Below are 25,214 nucleotides of genomic sequence, written 5' to 3'. Positions count from 1 at the left end.
GCTTGCCAGTGGCAGCTGATTCTGGCTCAGGCTAAGGGGTTGTTTAATTGCAATATAGATGTTTGGGATCCAGCCTGAGCCCAAAAGTCTATGCCACAATTAAACAGCCTCTTAGCCTGAGCTCAGCAAGCCTGAATCAATTGGCATGGACCTGCAACAAGCTTTTAATTGCAATGTAAACATACCAGGCCAGAAAAAGAGAGGGTGACTCTTTATCTAGTGAGGAGCTGAGCCTGCATCTCTCTCATCACAAGTACGTTTTCTAGGCTCTTAATCTAGGCCTGAGATGCTCTCAAACAGTCCATTTGTGGAGCCTGTCTGGCCTAACCTCAACCTCTGAGTCAGAATAGACACCCACCAAACTTACTTCTGGGTACCCTGTCTTTATTTGAGTCATGAGAAAGGGAAGGACTAAATTAGGAACAGCTTTTTTATATTGAGAGAGTGGACTGGAACATACCCTGTGTTCATACCTGCTGGGTTTCTGTGTGTAAAATAGGAATAATATTTCCTCAAAAGGGGTGCTGTGAGGCTTAGTTCATTCATGTTTAAAGACTTGAGTGCCTCCATTGAAAGGAGCTGTATAAACACAACAATAAAGACAAGTTAAAAAAAAAATCTTACTGTTTTCTAACTCGACATATAAAGGCCCTGATCTTGCACATGCTTCAGTACCTTTGCTTATTTACATTGGTAGTCACACTGGACTCAAAGGGGACTAGTTGCCTTAATAAAGCTGCATGTGCATTGTGTTTGCAGGACATAATGTTTCTGCTGTGAAACTGGTAACTGGCTTTTAAGAGAAATCAAGGGCTCCCCATGCATAGGGACTGGAAAGGAATGTCTTATCTCCATAACTAAATACAGGAGACTTCAACCTTGTTCAAGACAGCAAGGACTAAACTCTGAGGTTCCATGGCTGTCGGAGACACCTGGAGCTTGTGTTTGCTCTCTGCATGGGGTGAATTTCACCCATGGCTTTCATTTTAAAAAGATGTTTGAGTCCTCTAGTCTTACAAACACTCTTTGGAAACCCCTTTCAAATATAAAATCTATTCTTAAGCTTCTGACCAGTCAAAAAAACTTCTAGATCCAGAGAACAGAAGAAAACTTGGAGCCTGTTTACCCATGAAGAATCCCCATTTCAGAACATCACTGAATTCACACCTCTTTTGTAACGGTGACATTTGGCACACCTGGATTTTTCTTCATGCCCTCCATCCAGTCCCGTTGCTTGTTCCAAGTCCTTCAAATACTTATTTCCATGCTCTTGGAGTATACCTTCCCCTCCTGGCATAGCCATCCTCACCCATGTGCAGTTGCGTGGGGCATCACTGGGCCATAATGTCCACCCATCTGCCACTTCCTGTCCCTGTTTCTGTGGCTTTGCTTCTTCCAGAGAGGAGCCTGCCAGATCTATTAGCAGAGCACTGACCCTCTGAAAGAGCCACTCAAGTGGTAATAGAGCCATTTATATAAAATCACTGTCCGTTTTTGAATTTACCGTTAGTCTACAGGACCTTAGTTTAAAATTTGTTTTAAACATTATTTAATTAGTGTGACTTTTGAAAAAAAATTTCAACACATCTGTGTAAAATCATTGTTTGTCCCTCCCGCCCTCTCCTGGCTATCATCGGGGCTCCAGTTTAATAGTACAGGTTGAACTTTTCAAATCTAGGACTCTCTGGTCTGGCAACATCTGTGGTTTGGCAGGGCCAGGGATGTTACTGGACCAAAGATCCCCAGAGCAATGTATGGCTGGGAAGCCTGGGCTAGGTTAGGCGGCACGAAAGCAGCCCCTGCTCTGGCCTGAAACTCCCAGCATCAATGGGACCAGGCAGTAGCCAGAGCGCCCCAGTCTGGGCCAGGGAACCTCCAGCATCCGTGGGGCCAGGCAGTGGCCCTGGAGCTCCCTCCCAGGCCACAGAACCCCTGGTGTTGGCAGGGCTATGTGGCCAGGGAGTCCTGCTCACAGCTGGGGAACCACCCACTGCAGCTGGAACAGTGGGTGGGCCAGCTTTAGTGAGTCAGTGGCAGGGCAGGGAGCTCCAGGGAATGGAGCCTGAGAGGGGGGCAGCCATCAGGGCACATTGCCTTCCTCTGGTTTGGCAAAATCTCTGGTCTGGGACAGCTCAGGTCCTGAGAGTGCCAGGCTAGGGAGGTCCAACCTGTACTGCATAGTTCCCCATAAATCCTAAGGACAACCCTGCCTCCTGGTCACTTGCAGCATTGCTCTCCATTCCCTCCCCATAACTCAGTCCTTTCTCTGAAACCATAGTGTTCTACTCGCCACATTCCTTGGCATTGTCATGCTGCTCTGAACAACTCCAGGTGGGCTCTCCTTGGTCTGGCACTCTTGGGACCTGACCAGTCCCACATGAGGGATTTTGCCAGACCAGGAGATGTCATTTCCAGCTCCTCTGCTACCGGCTTTGCAGTCTGCTTTGGACTATCTTGAATAGTTTTATGTCCTCTGCAAAGTTTGCCACTGCAATGTTTATTCCTTTTTCCAGAGTTATTCTTATTGTTCAGGTCATTATGATTTATGCATGGGACCAAATGCAATACTGGATTGGGCCCTGAGGTCCCACTCCTGAGCCCTGAAGCCATTGGCATTTTGCCAGTTGCCTTCAGTGGGACCTGGATCAGGCCCTATGAGAACAAATTGCGGGGGGGAGGGAAGACAAGTCTGTGTAAACTCCTTCTGTGATAGTTGTTGTGGGGAGATACTGTAACATGAATCATGACACACACTTGCTAACCACAAGCAAGAAGAGCAAAACACACAGATTTCCTGTGGCTTGTTGTGTTTGTCTATACATAGAGTTTATCATTAGAAGGAACACTCATTTGCAATGCATCTTCCTTACATTCATTCAGTGATGGCTGGAACTAGTTTTAGGGAAATGGTTATTTCTTGATTGTATAACAGTTTGTTTAAGCCCTGCACTGCAGCTGCAGTATTCCATGCAACTGGTTCCTGTGTTAGAATCATAGAACTCTAGAACTGGAAGGGACCTCGATGTCATCGAGTCCAGTCCCCTACCCTCGTGACAGGACCCAGTGCTGTCTGACCATCCCTGATGGATGTTTGTGAGTCCATTTCAATCAACAACTGTGGCAGTGTCCTGTAAGGTGTCTGGCTGTTCTAAACCTCCTGCTGAAGCTTAACCCTTCAGGAGCTTCAGGAAGTAGCTGAGTTAGTCTGTTACAGGAAAAAACAACAAATGGTCTGATACCACTTTATAGACTAATGGAACATGTAGATGGCATCATGAGCTTTCGTGGGCACACCCCACTTCTTCAGATGACCAGAGTTAGGAGTTGGGGAAATGATTGGCCAAGTACTTAACCATAGCCTGGCTATGTAATGAGGCATAGGCCTTACAGTACTGAAACACTTGTAGGCTCCTATAGAAACACTAGGGCAACATTTTAATCCACAGACTGAGTTAGGTATCTATGTATTGTGTAAGAACCCTAGACAGACATGCCTAGAGAATAACGAGTAGTCCTGTGGAAGGATACAGACCTATCCACCCTCCTTCTCTCAGGGACTCGCGTCCCAGAAATCACATGTAGAACTGCTTGGGCCACAGAGTGCCCGCAGGTTGAGAGTTTGAGACTAAGGTTGCCAGGTGTCCAGTATTGGCCTGGTCAGTCTAGTATTTGTGGCCTCTGTCCAGTTAAAAACAAACAAAAAATACCACACACATCAAATGTCTGGTATTTTCTGTTCTTCTCGGACAGAAGGCCACTTGGAACATTCCCCCTGCCATCTGGTGGGGGTTGGGAGCGGTGAGCGTGGGGGTTTAAAGGCACAGTGCCTCTTTCTTCTGTGCCATTTTTTTCCTCTAACTTGGGTTTTGTGTTGGTGTGTTTTTTTTTTTTTTTTTTTTTTTTTTTTTTTTTTTGTCTCCCTCCCTTTCCCTGGCCATGTTCGGTATCTTTTTCTGAAGTATCTGGCAACCCTATTTGAGATCCCTAGCACATAGCTTCACTTTTCAGATGGGACAGTGGGGATTGTTCTGACCCTCTCAGGATCTTGGGATCATTGTTAGTTAGTCTCTGAAACTGGGAAGCTGTAGATATCATTACTTGGCAGCAGCTCCTTTTCCCTAAAGGGAATTGTTTCCCATGCTGTGTAATGTGTGTTTAGGACCTGTAGCTACTTGTGGGAACAAAAGGAATGTTTGGAAGTTGTGTAAACAGAAGAGGTGTCTAATCTGTCTTGCTTCAGAACAAAGCTAGATGTTTCTGATCATGAGGAAGCAGGAGTGCTGCAGACCAGTGGCTGCTATTTATGATCGTGACCTTGGAACCCTGTAGTCAAATGAGTAGACCTTAAGTGTGTAGCCTTACTGAAGTCAATAAGACTACTCACTAGACAAACATTTGCAAGGACTGGGCACTCTATCTATTTCCTGACAAAGGGAAGTGCCCATCACAAAGCATTCTTTTGTTTGTCTGCTCTGACCACTTTCCCTCAATTAATTTAAGGGTGTTGATAGAAAAAGGGCTTCTTGGCAGCCATCCCATCTGAACGTCTTTTGAGACTGTCTTGATTGGAGCTTTTCCTTCAAAAGTCTGCTCTGGCTTCCAGTCATGAACTGTAAGAAAATCTGTGGTTAATAAAGCATGCTCTAAGAAATTCTCCCAGCGGACTAGGGAGACGGGGAGCAAAGCTGCGGAGGACACAGGTGGCGGGACCGCGGTGCGTCTCGGTCCGCTGCCCGCGTCTTCCTGGTCTGCTGGGGTGGGGAGGGCACAGCTAGTATGACTCCCCCCCAGCAGACTAGGCTTTTCTCCGGACACCTGTGGCAGAGCAGCTGGGGCGCTGCCGGTTGGTCCCACAGCGCCGCTCTGGGTGCTACTGGACCAACCCGGGAGCACCCCAGCTGCTCTGCCCCAGGCGTCCTGATTCAGCCGCTGCTGGTCAGTTTCAGCAGCGGCTGAATCAGGACGCCTGGCGCAGAGCAGATGGGGTGCTGCTGGGTTGATCCAGTAGCGCTGAGGAGTGGCGCTACTGGAGCAACCCAGCAGCACCCCAGCTGCTCTGCCCCAGGCGTCCCCAAGTCAGCTGCTGCTGAAACTGACCAGTGCTGACTACAGGAAGCCCGAGGCAGAGCAACTCTGCCCTGGGCTTCCTGGAATCGGCTGCTGCTGATCAGTTTCAGCAGCAGCTGACTTGGGGACGCTTGGGGTTCTTAAGTTGATTCTTTATGTAAGTCGGAACTGGCGGTCAGTTTCAGCAGCGGCTGAATCTGGACGCCAGTTCCGACTTGCATACAGATTCAACTTAAGAACAAACCTACAGTCCCTATCTTGTACGTAACCTGGGGACTGCCTGTATTGCAAACAATAGGATGACATTGGTTTGAGTCACGGCTTCATTGTCCTCTCAGTGTTTAAAAAAACAATATACTTACACTTAATACAGGCATCTTTGACTATTAAAATAAAATTGTTCCAAACACAGCAGGGTAATGTTTAAATTCAAACACTAGCTTTGATTGAGTTGTGGAGTGAGGGGGAACCTATTGAAATAAGACTTAGTAATTTCCTAAGCTTTTTGACAAGAACAAGTGTCTATAAACCAAAATTTGTCCTTATGACAAAGTTCTATGCGCTAATAAAAACTGGTAATTTAATTGACTTTGTATTTGGTGTCTTAGAAGTGTACTGAATGCTTTATAAAACAGAATTTTTTGGCCAAGAGATGAAACCAGACGGAATGACTTTCAAATGTACTATTGTCTTCATCGCTTATTGCAATATATTTTGTTTAATCAGTGATTGACTTCATCCTACAGAGTTTAGTATAAAAGGCGTGCTGTGTAGCAGATACGACTATAAATGTAACATTCAACTTTAACATTTTTCTGAGGAAACTACTGTAACAGTGAAAAGAATGAATCAGTAGTCTATTTTCTCTTTTGATCTGGTACCCTTAATACAATACATGATTTTGTTAATTGTGTCAAACTGACTTTTCCCCCCAGATCTCCATTATACCAGACTTTCCATTTTATATTATGGCTTTCTTGTTTGATCCAAACCCTCACTGATCTTTGGGGATTACATTAGATTAGAGTGGACTCTTTTTTTTTTTTTTTTTTTTTTTTTTTTTTTTTTTGTGGCATGGAATTAAACAGCTAGCTAGTACAAAAGGCACTTAATCAGTTTTAATGAATGGTCTTATGATAAGCCTAATTGCTGGGGTTTCTGTTAATATGCAGCATGCATTGACTTTTTTCCCACCCAATTGTAATTCAGTGCCTGCAGTCTATGTTTAACTTTAAACATGAGAAGTCCCACTGATAGATTAAGGCAGTTTGATTAATTGGGAGAGAGGGTTCCTATGGGTCTCTTTGTATACTTTTTTGTGGTTTTAAAAAGTTTTGTAAAAAAACACAGGAAAAAAAGGTAGCTGTACTCCTTGCTATAGGATATGCTGTTAAAGAAATGTTTTGCTTTTTCTGTTAGTTGGACATTTTATTAGTATTTTTCCAAGTTGTGACCATATTTAATAACCGAGGAAAAGGACTCCTTTAAATGAATGATTCGGTGGCATTCCAGCACAGTGCACTTTGCTGGGTTGCATGTTTCTGAAATCAACAGAGGGGATAGTTCACACACCTAAGACCAGAATTCTGCCTCATGAGCACAAGCCCAAATATTGCATTCCTTATTCAGGCAACATTCTCATTAGCATCAGTGGGAGCTCTGATTAAACATTTATTGAATTGGCCCTTCACGGCCGAGCGCCAATATTTACACTGCTTCCTGTGTGTATTGTGCTCAACAAGAAAATTGTGAAAACATGAAGCAATTGAGCAAGCTGTGCATATTGAATGCTGCGATAAGCACATGCTCTATCCAAAATTGATAGTCACCCTCACTGAAGTTAAATAACAGGCCAACAGAACGCTGTCTAGAATTGCTTCCTGCAGGAGCAGGCTTGAGATCCAGTTGGGGAAGGAAAATTCAAATTGTAGATTGAGGGTATAATCTGAATATACCCTTTAGGCATTTTTATATAAACATGCTTTAGAGAAGAGGTTTTTAAATAATAAAAATTAGAACATACATACTTTTGCAGTGTGGCAGAAAACTCCTGAATTGCTTACATTTAATAATGGAAAGGGTAAATATCCATAGAAGCATGCTTTGTCAAAATCAACCATATGTTACTTGTACAAAATGCAATTTTATTTGGGTTTTGTTGGTAACTTTGTGGTGATGTGATACTGTTAGCTTTACAGTGATGACCCTAGCTGGCTGAATGCTTCCAACCAGACAACTGTCACAATTTCTGTCCACAAAGTCTTAATATTCAAGCTTCGTTATTTCTAGGGTCTCCAGGGTTGCTTTATGTGTAAATAGCTGTTCAGAGCTAAAACCTTCCACTGATCTGTCAAGTGGGGTTATTTCCTCTGTCAAAACACATCAGCAGAGAAACAAAAATAATTTTCTTCTATTACTGATACTGACTTTGAGAAATAAAGAAAGGACTATTACAGATCGAGGGGCTTTTTTAATCTAGTCATGGGACAGTGTCAGGTCAATATTAGGGCTGTAACTTCTATTTTTAAAACTGTATTGTGCTAATAAACGTCACTACTTTGTCACGAAAAATAATTTCTTTGAGGAATCTACAGCGTGTCTTGTGGAGGTTCTGGCTCTGTAGCAACAGTTGCCTAACCAATGCTATTCTAAGAGCTCTGCTGCTGAGATCGCTTTGAATGCATAAATAAGTAAACCAAGTCTTATTGCATTGTATTGGAAGAGTAGGAGAGAAGCCACAATATATATATTTTTTTTAATTTCCTTCTCTGGAAAGGAGGAAGGTTCTCCTTTTTAAGATCCTGATAAGTAACTTCAAATTATGAAGAGTGGATTTGATGGCCTTTTGAAGACTGCAAAAGTTCACTTCTTCAGCTTCACTACACTATTGAATGAAGTCCTGCAAGCTCACTTGCTTTATCAAGCAAAGCATTTAGTTATGTGGGTAGTTCTACTGATTTCCTTGGGATGGCTTGCTTGCTTAAATTGATCATGTCTTTAACGTTTCTAATGCACTGAGCCAGGATGCTTGCCACCTGACAAATCTGAGTCCTAATTCCCAAACATCCATAGACACTTCATACAATTTTGGGATGGAATGCACACAGGTAATGGATCTAGGCAAACCTGTATTAGAATAGAAATCTGAAAGATCGCCTAGATTGAATGTTAGTCTTGTAAATGGGCCTGGTAGACATTGACCCGCCTATACAAAAGTGAAACTCTGGGTTAGTAGTAATAAAAGAAAATGGAGCTTGAGGTTAGTGGCTTTTTTTGTAAAGGGGCAAAACTTTAAAAACAAAATAAATAACATACATAGGTAGTTGTCGCACCATTCCCCAGCAGGGACTAAATGGCCAATAGATCATGCATCCTTTTTCAAATGGAGTATTTTGTGAGCCTTGTTTAAGATTGCAGTCCCAGAGCACGAGACTGGAGCGTGTGTGTGTGTGGTTTTTTTTTGGGGGGGGGAGGGGAGGTCCATAATGTTTCAAGACTGTAAGCATGTAACTTTTGTGACTGATCACAAAAGTAAAGCTTCAGAGGGGTAGCCAAGTTAGTCTGTACTAACAATGAATAGTCTAGCAGTACCTTAAAGACTAACAAAACATGTCTAAGATTACTTCAGATGATAGTGGGTTGTACCCATGAAAGCTCATGATACCATCTACATGCTAGTCTTAAGGTGCTGCTTGACTATTCATTTTTTAAGTTTTTCACAAAGGTACAGTTGAATAATGCATCTTATTTTGAATATAAATGTCTGAACACCATTCTGCGCAACTGATTCAGCAAAGCATTGAACATAGCTGACGTTGAGTACCTGAGTAATCCCATCTCTATCCAAACAAGCACTTAATCCTTGAAGTCAATAGGATTTAGGCATAGGCACAAGTGTTTACCACTAAGTGATGTAAATTGATTGAAAATGTTACTTTTTTTTTCCAGTGTCTATCTTCAATATTTGTAACTAGGGCCTTTTCTTAATTTCTCATTTAATTTTTTTATTCTTAAATAGGAAAGCAGTCACTTCATATTAATGCTAGTACAGTAGACTTCCGATAATCCGGGACCTAGGTGGTGCCGGATTATCAGGAGATACTATAAGCTGGTGTTATACATGCACACACTGTATACATTATATACTGTATATGAAGTGTTAACTCTTTTTATTGTACATACTGTACACAGTATACTGTAATGTGTTTTTTTTTAAAGCCTTTTTTTACCCTTTTTGCTCAGTTCAACTGCTGCTGCTGTTACCTTGTGACGCATTTTTTTGCCGAAGCTCGCTCACTCGACTCTTGCCATTTTGATGCCGGACTATCAGGAGTGCCGGACTATTGGCGTTTTACTGTAGTGTGTTGCCTACATATTTGATTTTTTTTATTTCTGGTTTTCTAACTGTTGATATTGTTGCTTGGTTTTGCAGACTGTTTCCTGAAGTCCTGGATTTTCTCCTTCTGGAAGCTCTCCTTCCTTTCTTAAGGAACCATGGACATCATTGGCTTTCTGAAATCTCAGTTCATTTGTCATCTTCTTATCTGCTACATATTTATAGTGTCAGGACTGATCATTAACTTCATTCAGCTCTTCACACTTGTCCTCTGGCCAATCAACAAGCAGCTTTTCAGGAAGGTCAATTGCAGACTGGCTTACTGCATTTCAAGCCGTAAGAAATTTTTAAATTTTATTTCCATAGCTTGACTAATGAATTAGTAGTAAAGTAATCTTGTGTCTCTCTTTAATGCCTATAAATTCCTGTATGTTGCTGAGAGAATGTGTGCATTGGTTAAAGTATGTGAGAATATTTGTCAAATGTGCTAGACTAAATTTTTTCATCTAGTCATAGTGGGACATTGACTTGACACACAATATTATAGATATTGGCTTCCTGTGATGAGCGTCACATTTGTCCAAAAAATTAAATTCTGACCAAGGAATGCTATAGAACTTAATATTTGCAGAAGCTAAGCATGTTAACTAGTAGCTCATTTATTAGTCGAAGGATTGTCCATCAACTACTTGATTAGTTGATAGGCACTGTCGCATTCCTCCTTTGAAATGTACAAGAGCCCTGGTGATGGCTCTTGTACGCTTCAAAGGAGGAATGTGGAACTCTGTATGCAGCCTGGGCCAGCGGGAAGTCCTGCTGACTCCAGGCTGAAGGTGGGCCAGTTTTGAAATGTACAAGAGTCCCCAGTGTGGGCTCTTGCGCATTTCAAAGCGGAAGCACACTCATAGAGACCAGGGCCAGCAGGGTACTCTCGCTGACCCCTGGCTCCATGCTGCGTTGCTGCTTTGAAATGCTCCGCGGAGTCCAGGATCAGCTGGGGAGTCCCCAGCTGACCCCGGGCTTTGTGCAGTGCTGCTGCTTTGAAATGCCGAGGCAGCGTTTCAAAGGAGCAGTGCTGCACTGCTGAGCCGGGGCTCAGCTGTGCAGGACTGCCACTTTGAAGTACCCCCTCTTCTGCCCCTTTGCTGCCTCTGATAGAGACAGTGGAGGAGGGGAGGAAGGAGGAATGGACTAGTCCTTAACATCCTTAGCAGCGGGGTAAAGTCACTATATGTAATTCCATTCCATTCTAAATGGGGTTCAAACAATATATCTTCTAATGAATCCTGAAGAAATTCATAGATACATAGGACTTTTTTTTTTAATTGGGTAAATGTTCCAGATTTCAATAGCCTTGGCATGAGAAAAGAAAATCAGCTCATAAAACATGATTATATACAGAACTAGGTCATAGTAACAAATCGGCTACTTTTTATGTTTCGTTGAATAAACATGTCAAATTTTAGATTACTGTATCTATGTACTTTATGTAATCTCTATAATCATAAAAATGGCCATATTCGTCAGACCAATTGTTCATCTTGTCCAGTATCCAGTCTTCTGAGCATACCCAACAGCAGGTGCATCAGTGGGACTGAACAGAACAGGTTATTGTGAAATCTGTACCCTGTCACCCATTCCCAGTGTCTGCCAAACAGAAGCTAAGAACATTTCAAAGCAGAATTTTGTATCCCTATCCATCCTGGTTAATAGCTATTGAAGACCTATTCTCCATGAATTGATCTAGTTTGTTGGTTTTTAATCTGTTGTAGTTTTGACCTTTACAACATTTTCTGCCAAATAATTCCACAGGCTAACTTTTTTTGTTTTTAAATCTGCCTATTAACTTCATTTCGTGACCCTTAGTTCTTGTGTTTTGAGGAGGAGTAAATAAGGAAATGTTTACTTTCTCCCCACCAGTCATGATTTTATAGACCTTTATGGTATCTTCCCCCTTAGTTGTCTCTTCCAAGATGAAAAATCCCAGTTTTATTAATTCCTCCTCCGATGGAAGCTATTCCCTACCCCTAATATCGATGTCCCTTTTTTTTGTACCTTTTTCTAGTTCCAATGCCTCTTGAGAGAGGGCAACCAGATCTGCTTGCAGTATTGAAGATGTGGGCATACTATGGATTTGTAACAATCATATTGCTTCAATATATCTATCCCTTTCCTAATGAATTCTAATACAGAATATAATAGACTGCTAATCTGAAGCCAAACAGGAGGCTACTTTGCCTTGCAACCCCTGAATTTGGGCCTCTTATTTCCCTGGGGAAAACTGTTTTGAACTAAAAGAAGATCATAGGGCCACATTCTTCCAATCTTACTTTATGCTCAGTACTACCTTGCAGCACACCTGATTCCTTTGACATCTAGTTTGGATATTGATGGCATTCAGTGAGGATTAGGGTTGCCAGGTATCTGGTTTTGAACCAGACTGTCCAGTATTTGAGCTTTCTGTTCGGGGAAACAAATTGAGAGACGATAAATATCTGGTATCTTCTAAATAAGATGTAGTATAGATTGTGATGTAATGTCAGCGTGTCCAGTATTTTTGTTGAAGCCATCTGGCAGCCCTAGTGAGGACAAGGGTTTATTTAGCTGATTTGAAAAATACGGGCAATTTTACTTGAGCATGCAGCAAAGTGTTTATGCATGTTCAACAAACATCAAATGACTCAATCTCAATTATGCAAATCAATCAGCTCCATAGAAATGAGAATTCCACTAGTGTGTAAAAGTTTGGAATAGGCCCAAAAGTTTAATTTTAAAAGTAAACCATGTGATCTACGCATTTTCTGTTCTAGTGTATGAACCATAGACTGCTAATGTTCCCAACTACCACTGCTTCTATAATCATTGAGCTACATTTTTAAATCCATAATTAGTTTTTACTGAGTCTTTACTCAGCTGAAACTTCCTTTTGACCTCAGTGAGCAAGGACTTAAGGATTTGGCCCAGTGCTGTTAGACCACATAGTGCCATAAATATGAGTTTCATGTGGTAATGAATCATGCTGTCAGACGTTGGCTTTTAGGAGTTACTGTAAATGTGCATGCTTTTTGAAGTACATAAAAAGATATCGGTAGAAGACTGCTCAAGCATTCTAACTGCTCTAAGTGATAGGAACTCAGCAGACTTGTAATTATGATATTCTTTCCCGTATCAGAAAATTGCCTTAGCACGAGCCCTAAGAATTTCTTGGCAGTTAAGTGCAGTAAAAAGGGCATGCTGAAAACAATGTTTAAGTTGCCATAGCTTAGGGGCATGCAAAATATGGCCCATGGGTTGGATCTGGCCCACCAAGTCATCAGAGCCCACGGGGCTCTTACTACATTTCAAAGGCAAAAGCGCAGCAGTCCAAATCGGCACGAGCAGGGCCTGAAGCCATCCCCGCTCTCACCATTTCCCCCACTGTGTGTGTCTCTTCTTCCCGCCCCGCTCTCCCCATGGAGATGGTGCTGGGGCAAACGAGCTTTTAAGACAGCTCCCTCCAGCACTGACTCCTCCCTCCCTCCCGCCTCTCTCTGATAGAGGCAGCAAGGGGGGAGGGAAGTAACTAGTCACTAATCAACTATCTGATGAATATAAACTTATCGGCTAGTCCAGCGGTTCTCAACCACCGGGCTGTGGACCTCTAGTTGCTTGGCCCCAGTGGCTCTGGGGTACACCGCTCTTGCTGTGTCCTACCCTGCCTGTTAACTTACCAGCACCGGGCAGGCGCAGCGTCTCCTCCCAGCCGCAGAAGATCGCTTTCCTGCACAGCGGCCGGGTCAGGGTCACGTGGAGTCACTCCATGCAGCCCTCCCGCTGTGCAGGGAAGCTCTCTTCTGTAGCCGAGAGGAGACGCTGTGCCATGCAGCCTTCCTGCCGCGCAGCCAACTGCTCTTCTGCAGCCAAGAGGACCAGTGCAAAGATCGTCAGCCCTAGCTCTGGGCCTTTGAACTTTGACCCTTTGTTCAGGTTCCCTCCTTACTGAGTTTGTCTCTTTACCTATGGCTGATAGGGGAGCTTGGGCCTTCATGTTATCCTGGGGTCTAACCATGGGACCCTATACACAGAATCCATGTGCTAATGAACTTTATCCTTCACTGCTGTTTCTCTGGGTCCCCTTTCCTACAGGCCCTCTATCTCCAGGCCAGGGTCCTCAGTTTCTTCTCTCTGCAGTCCTAGCTGTGTACCTTTGATTGCCAGGCTCCTTTGGCCAGAGAGGAACACACGTTACTCCAGTGATCCCAGCCTGGAATTGAATTGCTAAAGGCCAGGCAGCTCCATTTTATCTGGGCCAGCAGGTGCGGATTGGTGTGATTAGCCTTTGGAGAGTTAGGTGTCTCCAGCTTCCAAAATGAGGCTGCTCTGAGTCTTCTCTAGGAAGGTGGGTTCTCCAAGCTTGCCCTTCTGTTCCCCTCAGCTTGCTGCTGCTTGGAGTCAAGTGTAACAGGACTATGGGAGTCCACTGCAGGTAGACACAAAAGCTTAATATACCCTGCAAGTTTTTAAAGAAGAAAATAGGGTGTTTTGTTTGCAGATCAGTTGTGCGCATAAGTGACTCCAGGCATGGGGCCAGATACTGGCTTAGGCTCAGCTCCAGCGAGGCAGAGTATGGTACTGGAGAAGTGTTCTCCCCCCCCCCCCCCCCCCCCCGGCATAGAGAAATCCTTGTGTGGCTGGTGAGCCATAGCAGTGTCTCTGCTTCCTGAACACATGATTGTTGCTACAGGGCTTGCAGCCTGGTGTAACCTGATGTGAGGTGAGAATATAGATTACTAATTATTTTCTTAGTGTGCATTGGTTAAAGATTCTGTCTCCTGTGGGCAGTAGCATTCTTGACTACAGCAGGATCCCCAGTAGCTCACAAAGCCCCCAAGAGGCTAGCAGCTGTTAAGCTTCTCCAGTTTATGCTGGCGGCTGGCCCAGCACCTAGATGGAATGGTGGCCACTCTAGCACGTTGTCCTCAATTACACAAAATAATGCTTCAGCCACTGGCTCATAACATTGACTTTCCTGAAAGAGGCACTGTTATGAGACTTTGTTCATGCCCAGATACCCTACAGCTAGTTTAAGAGTGCTTCCCCCACCCCTCAGATGCTGCACTAAAGGCCAACTAGCCTGGAATGAGTCACCCTTAGGTTGTTGGTGCTTAAACAGACTGGCATCAAGGTTAAAACAACAATCGGTATTTGAAAAAAATGCATTAAACTAATCAGTGTAAATTAGTGCTTTTAAAAATTATATGCAATAGAGCATTTGGTGTAGTGATTGAATAGCTTGCTCTGGGTCATTCCACAGGTAGGTCTGACTGAAATCCTTGCAAGTCGGTTTACGCTTGGAGAAAGCAAAGACAAGTGTACTTTGAATGGTGATAAAACTCCTATTGCTTTGAGCAATTTGTAATACATGAATCACAGTCAGTCCGAACAGTGAAATAGAGCAGGCATAGTTAGCATAACTCCAGAGCCAAGTGAAAGCAGCATCGCAAAATCCATTAGATCAAGCAAACTGTTCCATGTTGATGATGAAGGTAGAGGAGATGATTACACAAAATTAAAAGAATTTTTTTCCATCTTTGACATTACAAACTGTGCAGAGGGTGGTAAGATTTGTTTTGCTTTATTTTCTGTTTTGGACATTCATTATTCTCACTGTACCATTTCCAACATATGCTGTTGTGATAGTCATGATGAATGAGTAAGGGAAGATAACTAAGTACTGCTGGCTTCTTGGAATAATCCATGAATGTATATGTTCTCATCCTGATTCTATTCTCTCCTGCACCAGAAAAAAAGGGATCAGAATATATTACTGACTTTGTTCTAGTGCCCCTAGCCTTAAAACAGGAAGTGTTATAATTATAGATGGCAGCAGTATGAGTTTCACTGCATTGTTTGACCAATGTGCCCAGTGCCCTGGGAAGCCATCACCCTAGACGAAGTAATGCAGTTCAGTCTTCACCAACCAGTTTTTAAAATACTGTCAAATGCTGCAGGAAAGCTTAACTTGAAGGAAGCTATTTGGAGCTGCAGTTTGCTTTATGGTATGAATTCCAAAGGGCAGAAGTGATTTGTGAATAATTTCTGTTACTGCATGCTGACCCTTAACACTCTCACTCCTTTACAAATAAATCACTAGTCAAAACTTTGTGGGCTGGGAAAAGTGAGGTTTTTAGTCTGTCTTGTCCTGGTTTGTCCACATCACTTCCCCCTCAGCACCCAGGAAACCAACTCCCAAGGGAGATCAAATCTATCTATTTTTTCCTCCTGTGTAAAAGTTTTACATAGGGAAAGGACATGAGGATGTTCACCCTCTTTATCAAAGAGAGAGAAGATGCACAGTGGCTGCTGCTCCTCCCCTCTCCCCAGGCAACAGTTATTTATACTGGGCCTGATAATAAACAAGTGTTTGATCAAGTATGAACAGTAGGATTTAAGTTGTTGCAAGTGAAAATAGGCATCAATGTTAGTTTCTAAATTAAATAGAAAATGCATTGTGAGTTCTAGACCACTAGGGTAAGAGTTTGCTTGCAATACATTTCTTAGAGCTGTTTCTATTTCAGGCAGATTCTTCAAGTCACACACATACTCTTTTACTCTGACTTGGATCTCCTGCCCCCTCTTTGTATCCTTCTAGTGTGCCGGGCCTGCTAGCTGAAGAGAAGACCTGATAGCTTCCTGTTGCTTAACTTCAGTACTGGGCAAATTAGTTGAAACAATAGTAAAGAATAAAATTGTGAGGCATGTAGAAGAACATAATTTGTTGGACAGAAGTCAGCATGGTCTCTGTAAAGGGAAATCAAGTCTTACTAATCTATTAGAGTTCTTTGAAGGGGTTAACAAACATGCAGACAAGGGGGATCCAGTAGATATAGTATACTTAGATTTTCAGAAAGCCTTTGACAAGGTCCCTCACCAAAGGCTCTTGTGTAAATTACATGGCCATGGGATAAGAGGGAAGGTCCTTTCTTGGATTGAGAACTGGTTAAAAGACAGGAAACAAAGGGTAGGAATAAATGGCAAATTTTCAGAATGGAGAGGGGTAACTAGTGGTGTCCCCCAAGGGTCAGTCCTGGGACTGATCCTTTTCAACTTATTCATAAATGATCAGGAGAAAGGGGTAAGCAGTGAGCTGGTAAAGTTTGCAGATGATACCAAACTATTTAGGATAGTCAAGAGAGAAGCAGACTCTGAGGGACTCCAAAAAGATCTCACCAAACTGAGTGATTGGGCAACAAAATGGCAAATGAAATGTAATATGGATAAGTGTAAAGTAATGCACATCAGTAAAAATAACCCCAACTACACATACAGTATGATGGGGGGGCTAATTTGGCTATGATAAATCAGGAAAGATCTTGGAGTTATCGTGGACAGTTCTCTGAAAACTTCCACACAGTGTGCAGTGGCGGTCAAAAAGGCAAATAGGATGCTAGGAATTATTAAGAAGGGGATAGAAAATAAGACCCAGAATATCTTACTGCCCCTGTATAAAACTATGGTACTCCCACATCTTGAATACTGTGTACAGATGTGGTCTTCTCACCTCAAAAAAGATATATTGGCCTTGGAAAGGGTTCAGAAAAGGGCAACTAAAATGATTAGGGGTTTGGAACAGGTCCCATATGAAGAGAGGTTAAAGCGACTGGGACTTTTCAGTTTAGAAAAGAGGAGACTGAGGGGGGATATGATAGAGGTCTATAAAATCATGAGTGGTATGGAGAGGGCGAATAAAGAAAAGTTATTAGTTCCCATAACAGAAGAACTAGAGGACACCAAATGAAATTAATGGGTAGCAGGTTTAAAACTAATAAAAGAAAGAAGTTCTTCACACAGCATGTAGTCAACCTGTGGAACTCCTTGCCAGAGGAGGCTGTGAAGGCTAGGACTATAACAGAGTTTAAAGAGAAGCTAGATCATTTCATGGAGGTTAGGTCCATAAAAGACTACTAGTCAGGGGATAGAAATGGTGTCCCTGGCCTCTGTTTGTCAGAGGCTGGAGAAGGATGGCAGGAGACAAATTGCTTGATCATTGTTTTCTGTCCACCCTCTCTGGGGCACCTGGTGCTGGCCACTGTTGGCAGACAGGATACTGGTCTAGATGGACCTTTGGTCTGACCCAGTACGGCCATTCTTATGTTCTCTCTCTCCCCTCCACTCCTGTGAGAACCTTTTTTGTTTTTACAACTCCCCTTCCATGGAAAACTACCAGGTTCAAAAATGGATTCCAGTACCAGGTCATACGTCTTCCTAGTACCAACCACTGATTAAATTTACAAGACAAATAAGACTGTGTACAAGTCATTAAGTTGCTCAATAAGTCTTTAGGCTTCCTGGGCATGCGTTCATTAGCATATTTAAAATATGAGCAGACTCACACTTAATATTTCTAATATTTGAGCATATATTCATCAAAACAGGATATACAGATTAAGCACATTGTAACATTTATAGTGCCGGGTTTCATGAAGTATTTTGTCCTTGCCTTCTCTTATCTCCAAAGCTAATTTGCTGAGTGTGTTGTTTTGTTTGTCCTTCTTCCTCAGTCAGGAGGATCCCCCACCCCATAGATCAGGGGGTTTCAAACTTTTTTTCTTCTCATGATCCAGTTGAAGATAATTGTTGATGCCCATGACCCAACATCATTTGATTAGAGTGTAGGCTCTGGGGTGGGGTCGAGGATGAGAGCTTTGTATCCAAAGATCTTTTCACATAGTGTGTGTACGTGTTTCGTGGTGACCATCGTGACCCCGGCTTTCGTTAAAGATCTCATTTGATTTTTCTTTGTTGAAACCAGAATGTATGCCCTAGCATCAGGGTGTTCTTATAATCCCCTTCATCAGCTGGCATTGCAGGGTACTTGAGAGCATAGTCTCTGCGGCAGCACAGCTCCACACGAACCCCAGCATTGGCTATGGAGAGATTCCTTTCCACATTCTGAATTGTTCTGCTGAAATAAACCAGAATGTGACCCCAATGGTGGAATTAAACCACTTTCTCAAGGTGCCATTCAGTGCTGTACAAGAGTCTTCAGAGGGGCCTAGGCCTTGTGCGAGTATCAGCTCAGTGGCGAATTAACTCTCTCCTTCAGTGATGACTGGGCCTCTTGCTGGCTTTATGCATGTGGGTAAAGTTTGCCCTATTTAATGCTAGTGCTGCCTCACAATGGGTGCGCTTAGGTTTTTAAAAGGAAACTGAAGACTTAAAAACCATGGTACAGTTGTGTGAACAAATGCTTAGTTTTTAAAATGTCTTGGCTCCTAATCTGACTTATAAATAAATTAAGGCAGTGCTAAATAACTGTTCTTGTGTCTTCAAAGGGATATTATTACATCTCTGGGTAAAGTTACTTGACAAATTACAACTTACAAATTACTGTTTGGGGGAATATAAGGGTGGGGGAGGGTACAGGATGATTCTCACCCTTATTTGCTGACGGGAGCAGAAATGAAAGGGGGAAAACATTAGATGCACTAGTCAAGTTCTCACCTACTATCATATGCCACAAGACCCTCTCCTCTCCCGCCCCCGCGGTTCCAGGAGATAGATATAGATAAAAACTAAGGATGTTAAGCATTGACTAATTGAATAGTTGATGCATTTTGCATCAACTATTCGATTAGTTAATAAGGCACCTCCGCCTTTGAAGTGTAGCAACAGCCCTAGGGTCATTGCTACACTTCAAAGGCGAAAGTGCTGCATGGAGCCCGGGGTCTGGCCTCTGGCTTCAAACAGTGCTGCTGCTTTGAAGTACCCACCCCTTCTTTCCTCTATCACAGGCGGGGAGGCGGGGGGTGACTAGTTGACTATCCTACCAACTATCCAATAAGCATTTGCTTATCCTTCGCATCCCTAATATAAACCATACAGAACTGTGCTCCAGCATGTGCAGAGCCCTTACATGGAAGCTCTGCATCCTGCTTCCCTCAGTGGAAGGAGCAGAGCTAGCTCTGTCAAGCATGGCTTCTATGCTGGTGGTTTGCCCTTAAGTACCGATAGTAAAGTGCACCCTTTGGGCTGTTTGTAGATTTTAATTTTCTGTGACCTAAGAGCCCCTTTAAGACAATTAGTAAAGGGCATGCTCAGTGCACACTTGAGTAAGCATTTAGCCAAATGGTGTCTGGTAAGGTATTGCATTAGTAACTAGTGATACATTATGCATCAATGCTCATCACCAGTCTATGCACCAATTGTCTCTAAGGATTTATGTATGCCAGTAATATGTTCTTAAAACATGTTGCGGAGGCATGTTGCTGTGACAAACATAGTTGTCCTAGACACAAGAATGTCATTTTAGCTGTTTGCCCAGGTCTTCATTGTACATTGAGCAAGCTGATGCTGGAGACAAAGTACATCAAAAGTAAATACAGAATTTTGGTGAAAATTACTGTATCAGAAGTAATCAATTTATTTTTTTGTCAGGGTCCAGATTTCTTGGTCAATGTAGAGTCAAGGTCCAGACTCTAGTGGAAATAATAGAAAAATAACTAAGTAAAAAAATTTTTGTGCTTTATTCGTGTCTCCAGTGATTTGGATTTGGCTCATGGTCCACCTATTGATGACTGCTGGAGCCTATGGGTAGTTCGTCAACTGGCATGCAGAAAGAGTGTAGTCTGAGGCCTTGTGTTCACACTCCCACATGATATTGCCATGCGACTTGTGCAGAATAGATTTTCTGAAATGTCATTTGAAAACTAACATACTTGTCAATAACATTGTGCAATAGAAGCTTCAGGGGGTAGCCGGGATAGTCTGTACAGAAATAAACAACAAATGTTGTTGTGGTGGTGGTGGTGGTTTTTTTTATATTGTGCAATAGGTATGACCATACTGAATGGGGAATTATGGATAGTCACTGATATTCTGCTTTAAAGTCTGTGACATAGGGGGTTGATAGACTTTCTTATGAGGAAGGAAGGAGACCAGCACCTCAAACTAAGTCTGGCCAAAGTCGATGGACTATTCATTCTTATTGGAGATTGCCAGAAGAAAACAATGTTATAAAATGGCAGCAGGAAGAATCACATTGTAACACACTGGGGATCCTTTTTCAGGATGAAAGGCATATCTCCCTCTCCCCCAAACTTCAGGAGAGACAGAAATTACTTCTCAGGGAAACAACTTGGCCCTGGGCACAAAGGCAGATTTTGAGATGTTAGGACTTTGGATTTTCCTTCATCTCAGGAGACAAGGAAAACTAGTGCCCTAGATTCTGTGAGGATCTTTATTAAGGATTAGCTAGCTATTGCTGGAAAAGAAAGATTGGAAACTACCTTGAACAAAAATTGTGTAGCATGTTAGGATAGGTCTTGGCCATTGGAATGCATACTTTTACTTTTGTCTGTTTAGCAGTTTCTATAGTTATTCCTTCTACTTGGTACCATTTAACTTATGTGCTTTTGTTAAACAAGTTTTATTTTTATTACAAATAAACCTAGTACTTAGCTTGACGCAAAGTAGTGTTATCCATTTTGTCAATAAACTGTTATGTATAGACTCATTGAAAGAGCAGGGAACTTACAATTTTCTGTAATTGTTCTGTGATAGGGACTGCATGTTGTAGAGAAACATCTCTGAGGAGCTTGGGGGCTAGAGTTCACTGATAGTTACCTGCTAAGCAAGATTAAGGTACTCCAGCTCAAAAGAGTTTGGTGAGGATGATAGACTTGTGTGACATTGAGCTGGCATGCAATCTTCTCTCCAGTAAAGCACTCCCTTGCTGAGGCAGAGAGCTAACACTGGCCCACAGCTCCAGCTTTCCCCAGCAGCATGTTACCTCCATATGTAGTGGGTGGGTGGCTTACCAATTGTAGAAAAAGTGGTAGTCCAAGTCCTGTTTGGGAAGTACGCTTCCATTTCGTGTCATCGATACAGCAATCTCTGGCCTATAGGTAGAGAGGCTGGACAAAGTAATGGATGCTGGAACCTTACCTGTTGATCTCCCAGACTTCTCGCATCATTCATTTGGAAGACCAAATCTATTTTTTTGGTTGTAAATTCCACTCTTCCTATTAGCATGTAACACAGATTCCTGTGCCAGTAGGTGTACTGAAACTTGGAGTCCAGAGTTGCTGTGTGGGTCAAAGTGAACAATGTTATCCCCATATCATAAACTTCACCTAAACCCATAACATAAATCCACTGAAGACACTGAACCTTATTTTCCTCATATCCAAACAGCAGGGCAAGATCTGACTCCTAGAAAGTTGGACTGAAATTTCTCCTGTTTGAAGTGCACTGTTGATATTACGAAACTATGTAAACATACTTTTTTTTTTTTTAATAAAACCTATTGCTAGAGGCCAAGTGATGCAGTGGAGAGAACAAAAGGGTGGGAATGAACAAGGGATTTTTCACCATGCTGCCATTGGGTTGCTATGCTCCCCTCGTCTCGCTGTGCCTCTTTCCTCCCCCCCCCCCCCCCCCAACTTCCATTCTTTGCTTTGCTTGTTTAGAATGCAAGGAACAAACTGTTTCTTTTCATGGCTGTGGCTTACTGTGTAGGGGCAGTGCCTAGCACAGATGCCCCCTCCCACTTTGGTTGGAGCTGTTACACTAAAACAGAAATGAATGAGATGTTTAGCTGAGCAGAGGTGAACTAAGGGAGCAACTTTATCTTAGAGGGACAGTGTGTTCTCTCATTTGACTTCTGTACAGCTGCTGGAAGGTAATTACTAATACCTCCATTTGATGCCTCATTAATTCTTTAACAAGAATTCATGTCTAGGCCTTCAGGGATGGTTGTGGATGACTTTGGAGGCAGGAACTGTGTGCTTGATTCTTATCTTTACCAGCAGGTTAGATTACCTATTGGAAGACTGTTGGCTTCTGCAAATGCTGGTAAAGGTTTGCTGAGGTATTGCTGAAGTCCTTGGGGAGGAGAAGTAAGAGAAACCTTTAGATGTGCGATAAATATGCCTTGTGTACTGATGTGTTACCCTTTTTGACCCCTTTGGGGAATTAATCATGTATTTCAAATCAGTGTGCTACTGTACGCTTGTGTGTATAATATAGCTTAATTATTTGTCTGAGACTGGCTTTGTTTCACTTTTGCAGGAGAATGTGGAAAGGTTTGATCTTTGAGGATCTTGTAAGGCAGGAAAGTGCAAAATAGAAATAAAGATGCAATGAAACGTGAGACAGAGTTTGCAGCTCTTTTGGGGAGAGCTATTTAATGCGCACATAATTTGGGGCAATGGCTATGAGAGTGGATCTGGATTTTCCCCAAAGTTCGTTTTATTTCAACCTATTGAAGAAAAAGGCCACAATATTCAAGTATGTATCCAAGTGTCAGTGGCTCTGAGGCCTTTTAAAGTAAAGGTTCAGTTCTGTTTGTTTTCAGTGAATGTACATTACAATAATCCATTTATGGCTGAGATTCCATACATACAAAAGTCAGGTAAGGTGACTAATTACACGTCCACAGGGATTGAATCTGGCATAAGGATCATTCGCTCAAAGCTGTAGACTTGTACTTATAGAGCCAAGGAGACCAGTCATGGGCGGTGGGTATCCTAGGCAGGGGAAAGTACTGCTTTCCCGAACGGTCTCATCTGGCCCCACCCATGCGCCACCAGAATCCCCCAGAGCCACTTCCCTAGCTTGCTGTTGTGATACCAGAGGCTGGTGCAGGCAAACTGAGGGCTTTACCACCTGTCTTCCTTCAACTAGGGCCACTCTCGCTGTCCAGTGCAGGAGCTGGGAGCTCAGCTGCAGGGAGGGTCTTGCTGGTCAGGGGTGCAGGTGGCACAGCTCTAGTCCTATGCCATGCTTGCTAGCCAGCTCTCCTGAGCTCTGGGGCTGTGGGGAAGTTGGGGGCCCTACCCTGGGACAGGGAGGGGCAAGGGCCAGCAGTTACGTTGCAGCAGCAGGGGGCGAAGGCTGGACAGGGGCCAGCAGGCCACCGTGTGGGGAAAGCACACGGGCTCTGGTGGGTGGGGCTGGGGGATTTGCTTCCCCAAGACATGGGGTCACCCCCCTATGAGACTAGTACCAGATATTTCTGAAGGAGGTGTATAGGTTTATAATAGGTAAGTATATAATAAGCTGCTGAAATGCTTCTGTATATTTGAGAGAAAAACACAGATTAAGGTGATATCTGAGCTAGATACGACATTCCCAGAGACCTGAGTTCTGGTTGCCATGGAATCACAATTTTGAATTTCCTGCCTTTGTGCATATAAACTCTGTCATGATGTGGCACTAGAGTATCTGACACATCATTTAGTCATCAACTGATCAGTGTAGGAGCTTGGCAGGGGAAGGGAATTGGACAATGGCCATTCATGATTTCAAAGATTTTATTTTAAAAATAGTAGCAGCGAGTTCTCTTAATTTCTATTATCAGTGTTGCAGCAGGAATCCATCTTTTCAAATTACAGGAGAACCTCCGTTTCAAACACTTCGGGAATGGAAGTGGTTTGTAACTACGTGATGGTTCTCTTAAAACTTGCAACTGAACATTGGCTTAATACTGCTTTGAAACTTTTCTATGAGGAAAAATTCTTTTAGGCATCTTAACTTTCTGTGTTTGTTTCATTTAAATTTCCTTACTTTGTTAAATCTTAAACTTTCCCTTTATTGTTTTTAGCAGTTACATTAAACAGTATTGTACTGCAAAGTGTGTGTGTGTGTGTGTGTGCGCTTCCTGACTGCATATTTCCGGTTCCAAATGAGGGGTGTGGTTGACTAATTCTGAAGTTCTGCTGTACTGTTTTTCTCCATGGTTACAGTGGTTTCTGGCCCCTGCAATCCAGTTGTCATCAAGTACTTTGCTACATCTCCCTTCCTGCTGATTTGAGAGTCACTACACATCAAGTAGAAATTCCCTGTCTGCCGTGTTTGTAGGGTTTATTTTGTCTGATAAATCTAAAAGTGATTTGGAAGCATCTTGAGTAGCAGGGTCACTTGAACATTTCCTGCAGACCATGTAGCTTTTCTTGTTGCTAATGTTACTTGAGAGGATTGAGGGCCCATTCATTTCTCATTTAAATAAACTCTTTATTCACATAACTAAGCAAAAACCAGAGAGAAAAGGGTTTCTGTAAGGATCAAAGCAGAAATAAATTTTAGTTTTGCAACTTTTTTTTTCGGCAGCTATAAATCAGCATTACTCCATTGTAGTCAACAATATTGCATTGATTTATATCAGAAGAACTGGCTCAGATATGTAAATGTGAGTAATTTTCTTTGCAACTAACTTGTCTGTGTACTATTAATCAAGTAGATCTAGTATGTATTTCTGACTGTTGCAAAAACACATTCCTGTTTTTTAAAAGTACATTTAGGTCTTTCATTTCTCAGTGTATTTTGGGGTTTTTTCTCTTTGCATTTTTTGAGAAATCACGTTATGGGTTACATAGTTTGATGAATTGAGTTTGCCAAAATGGAAAGAAAATATTGCTTTCTCCTGTCATTTCATTTTAAAGAGCAGGAGAACTTGTATTCCATTCACTTTTGTATGAAAAAGGGACACTTCATATAAAAAAATACCAGATACCCTTATAATAAGATTCTCTGATAGTAAACTGCTGCCTCATAAAGCTTCTCTGTATAGTGGCTGGCATCAAATTCGTAACACATCTCTGCAATACATTTAATCTTTTCCTGACAATTGCATCCTATTGAGAGAGGCGCATACTTAGGGTTTTTGGTTTTTCTTCTGAGGAACCTTGAGGTGTGTAGTCCTTGAATGTCATGAAGCCACCTGACCTTACTGTATACTGTTAGAATTGGCCTCATGCTACTTGATGTGAAATTTTATAAGGGATGTTTCTTATTTGGAAGGAGATGTATGCATGGCCTACAAAAAATGGGC

General features: G+C 42.5%; 1 protein-coding gene across 7 annotated transcripts in view; it reads left to right on the top strand.

The window, feature by feature from the left end:
• Nucleotides 1-25,214, top strand: part of AGPAT4 (1-acylglycerol-3-phosphate O-acyltransferase 4) — an 87,346-nt gene that overhangs the window by 16,295 nt on the left and 45,837 nt on the right. For all 7 annotated transcript variants that reach the window (XM_089777316.1, XM_089777315.1, XM_075924576.2 and 4 more), the window contains exon 2: nucleotides 9,500-9,739. In XM_089777316.1, the coding sequence (XP_089633442.1) occupies nucleotides 9,562-9,739 (178 nt within the window). In that variant the 5' untranslated portion in view covers nucleotides 9,500-9,561. The remainder of the gene's footprint in view (nucleotides 1-9,499; nucleotides 9,740-25,214) is intronic.

The sequence above is a fragment of the Pelodiscus sinensis genome, chromosome 3 (assembly GCF_052426305.1).
Source record: "Pelodiscus sinensis isolate ZL-2025 chromosome 3, ASM5242630v1, whole genome shotgun sequence".
NCBI lineage: Eukaryota > Metazoa > Chordata > Testudines > Trionychidae > Pelodiscus > Pelodiscus sinensis.
The sequence above is the reverse complement of the archived record's forward strand: the minus strand, read 5'-3'. Positions and strand labels throughout refer to the sequence as shown.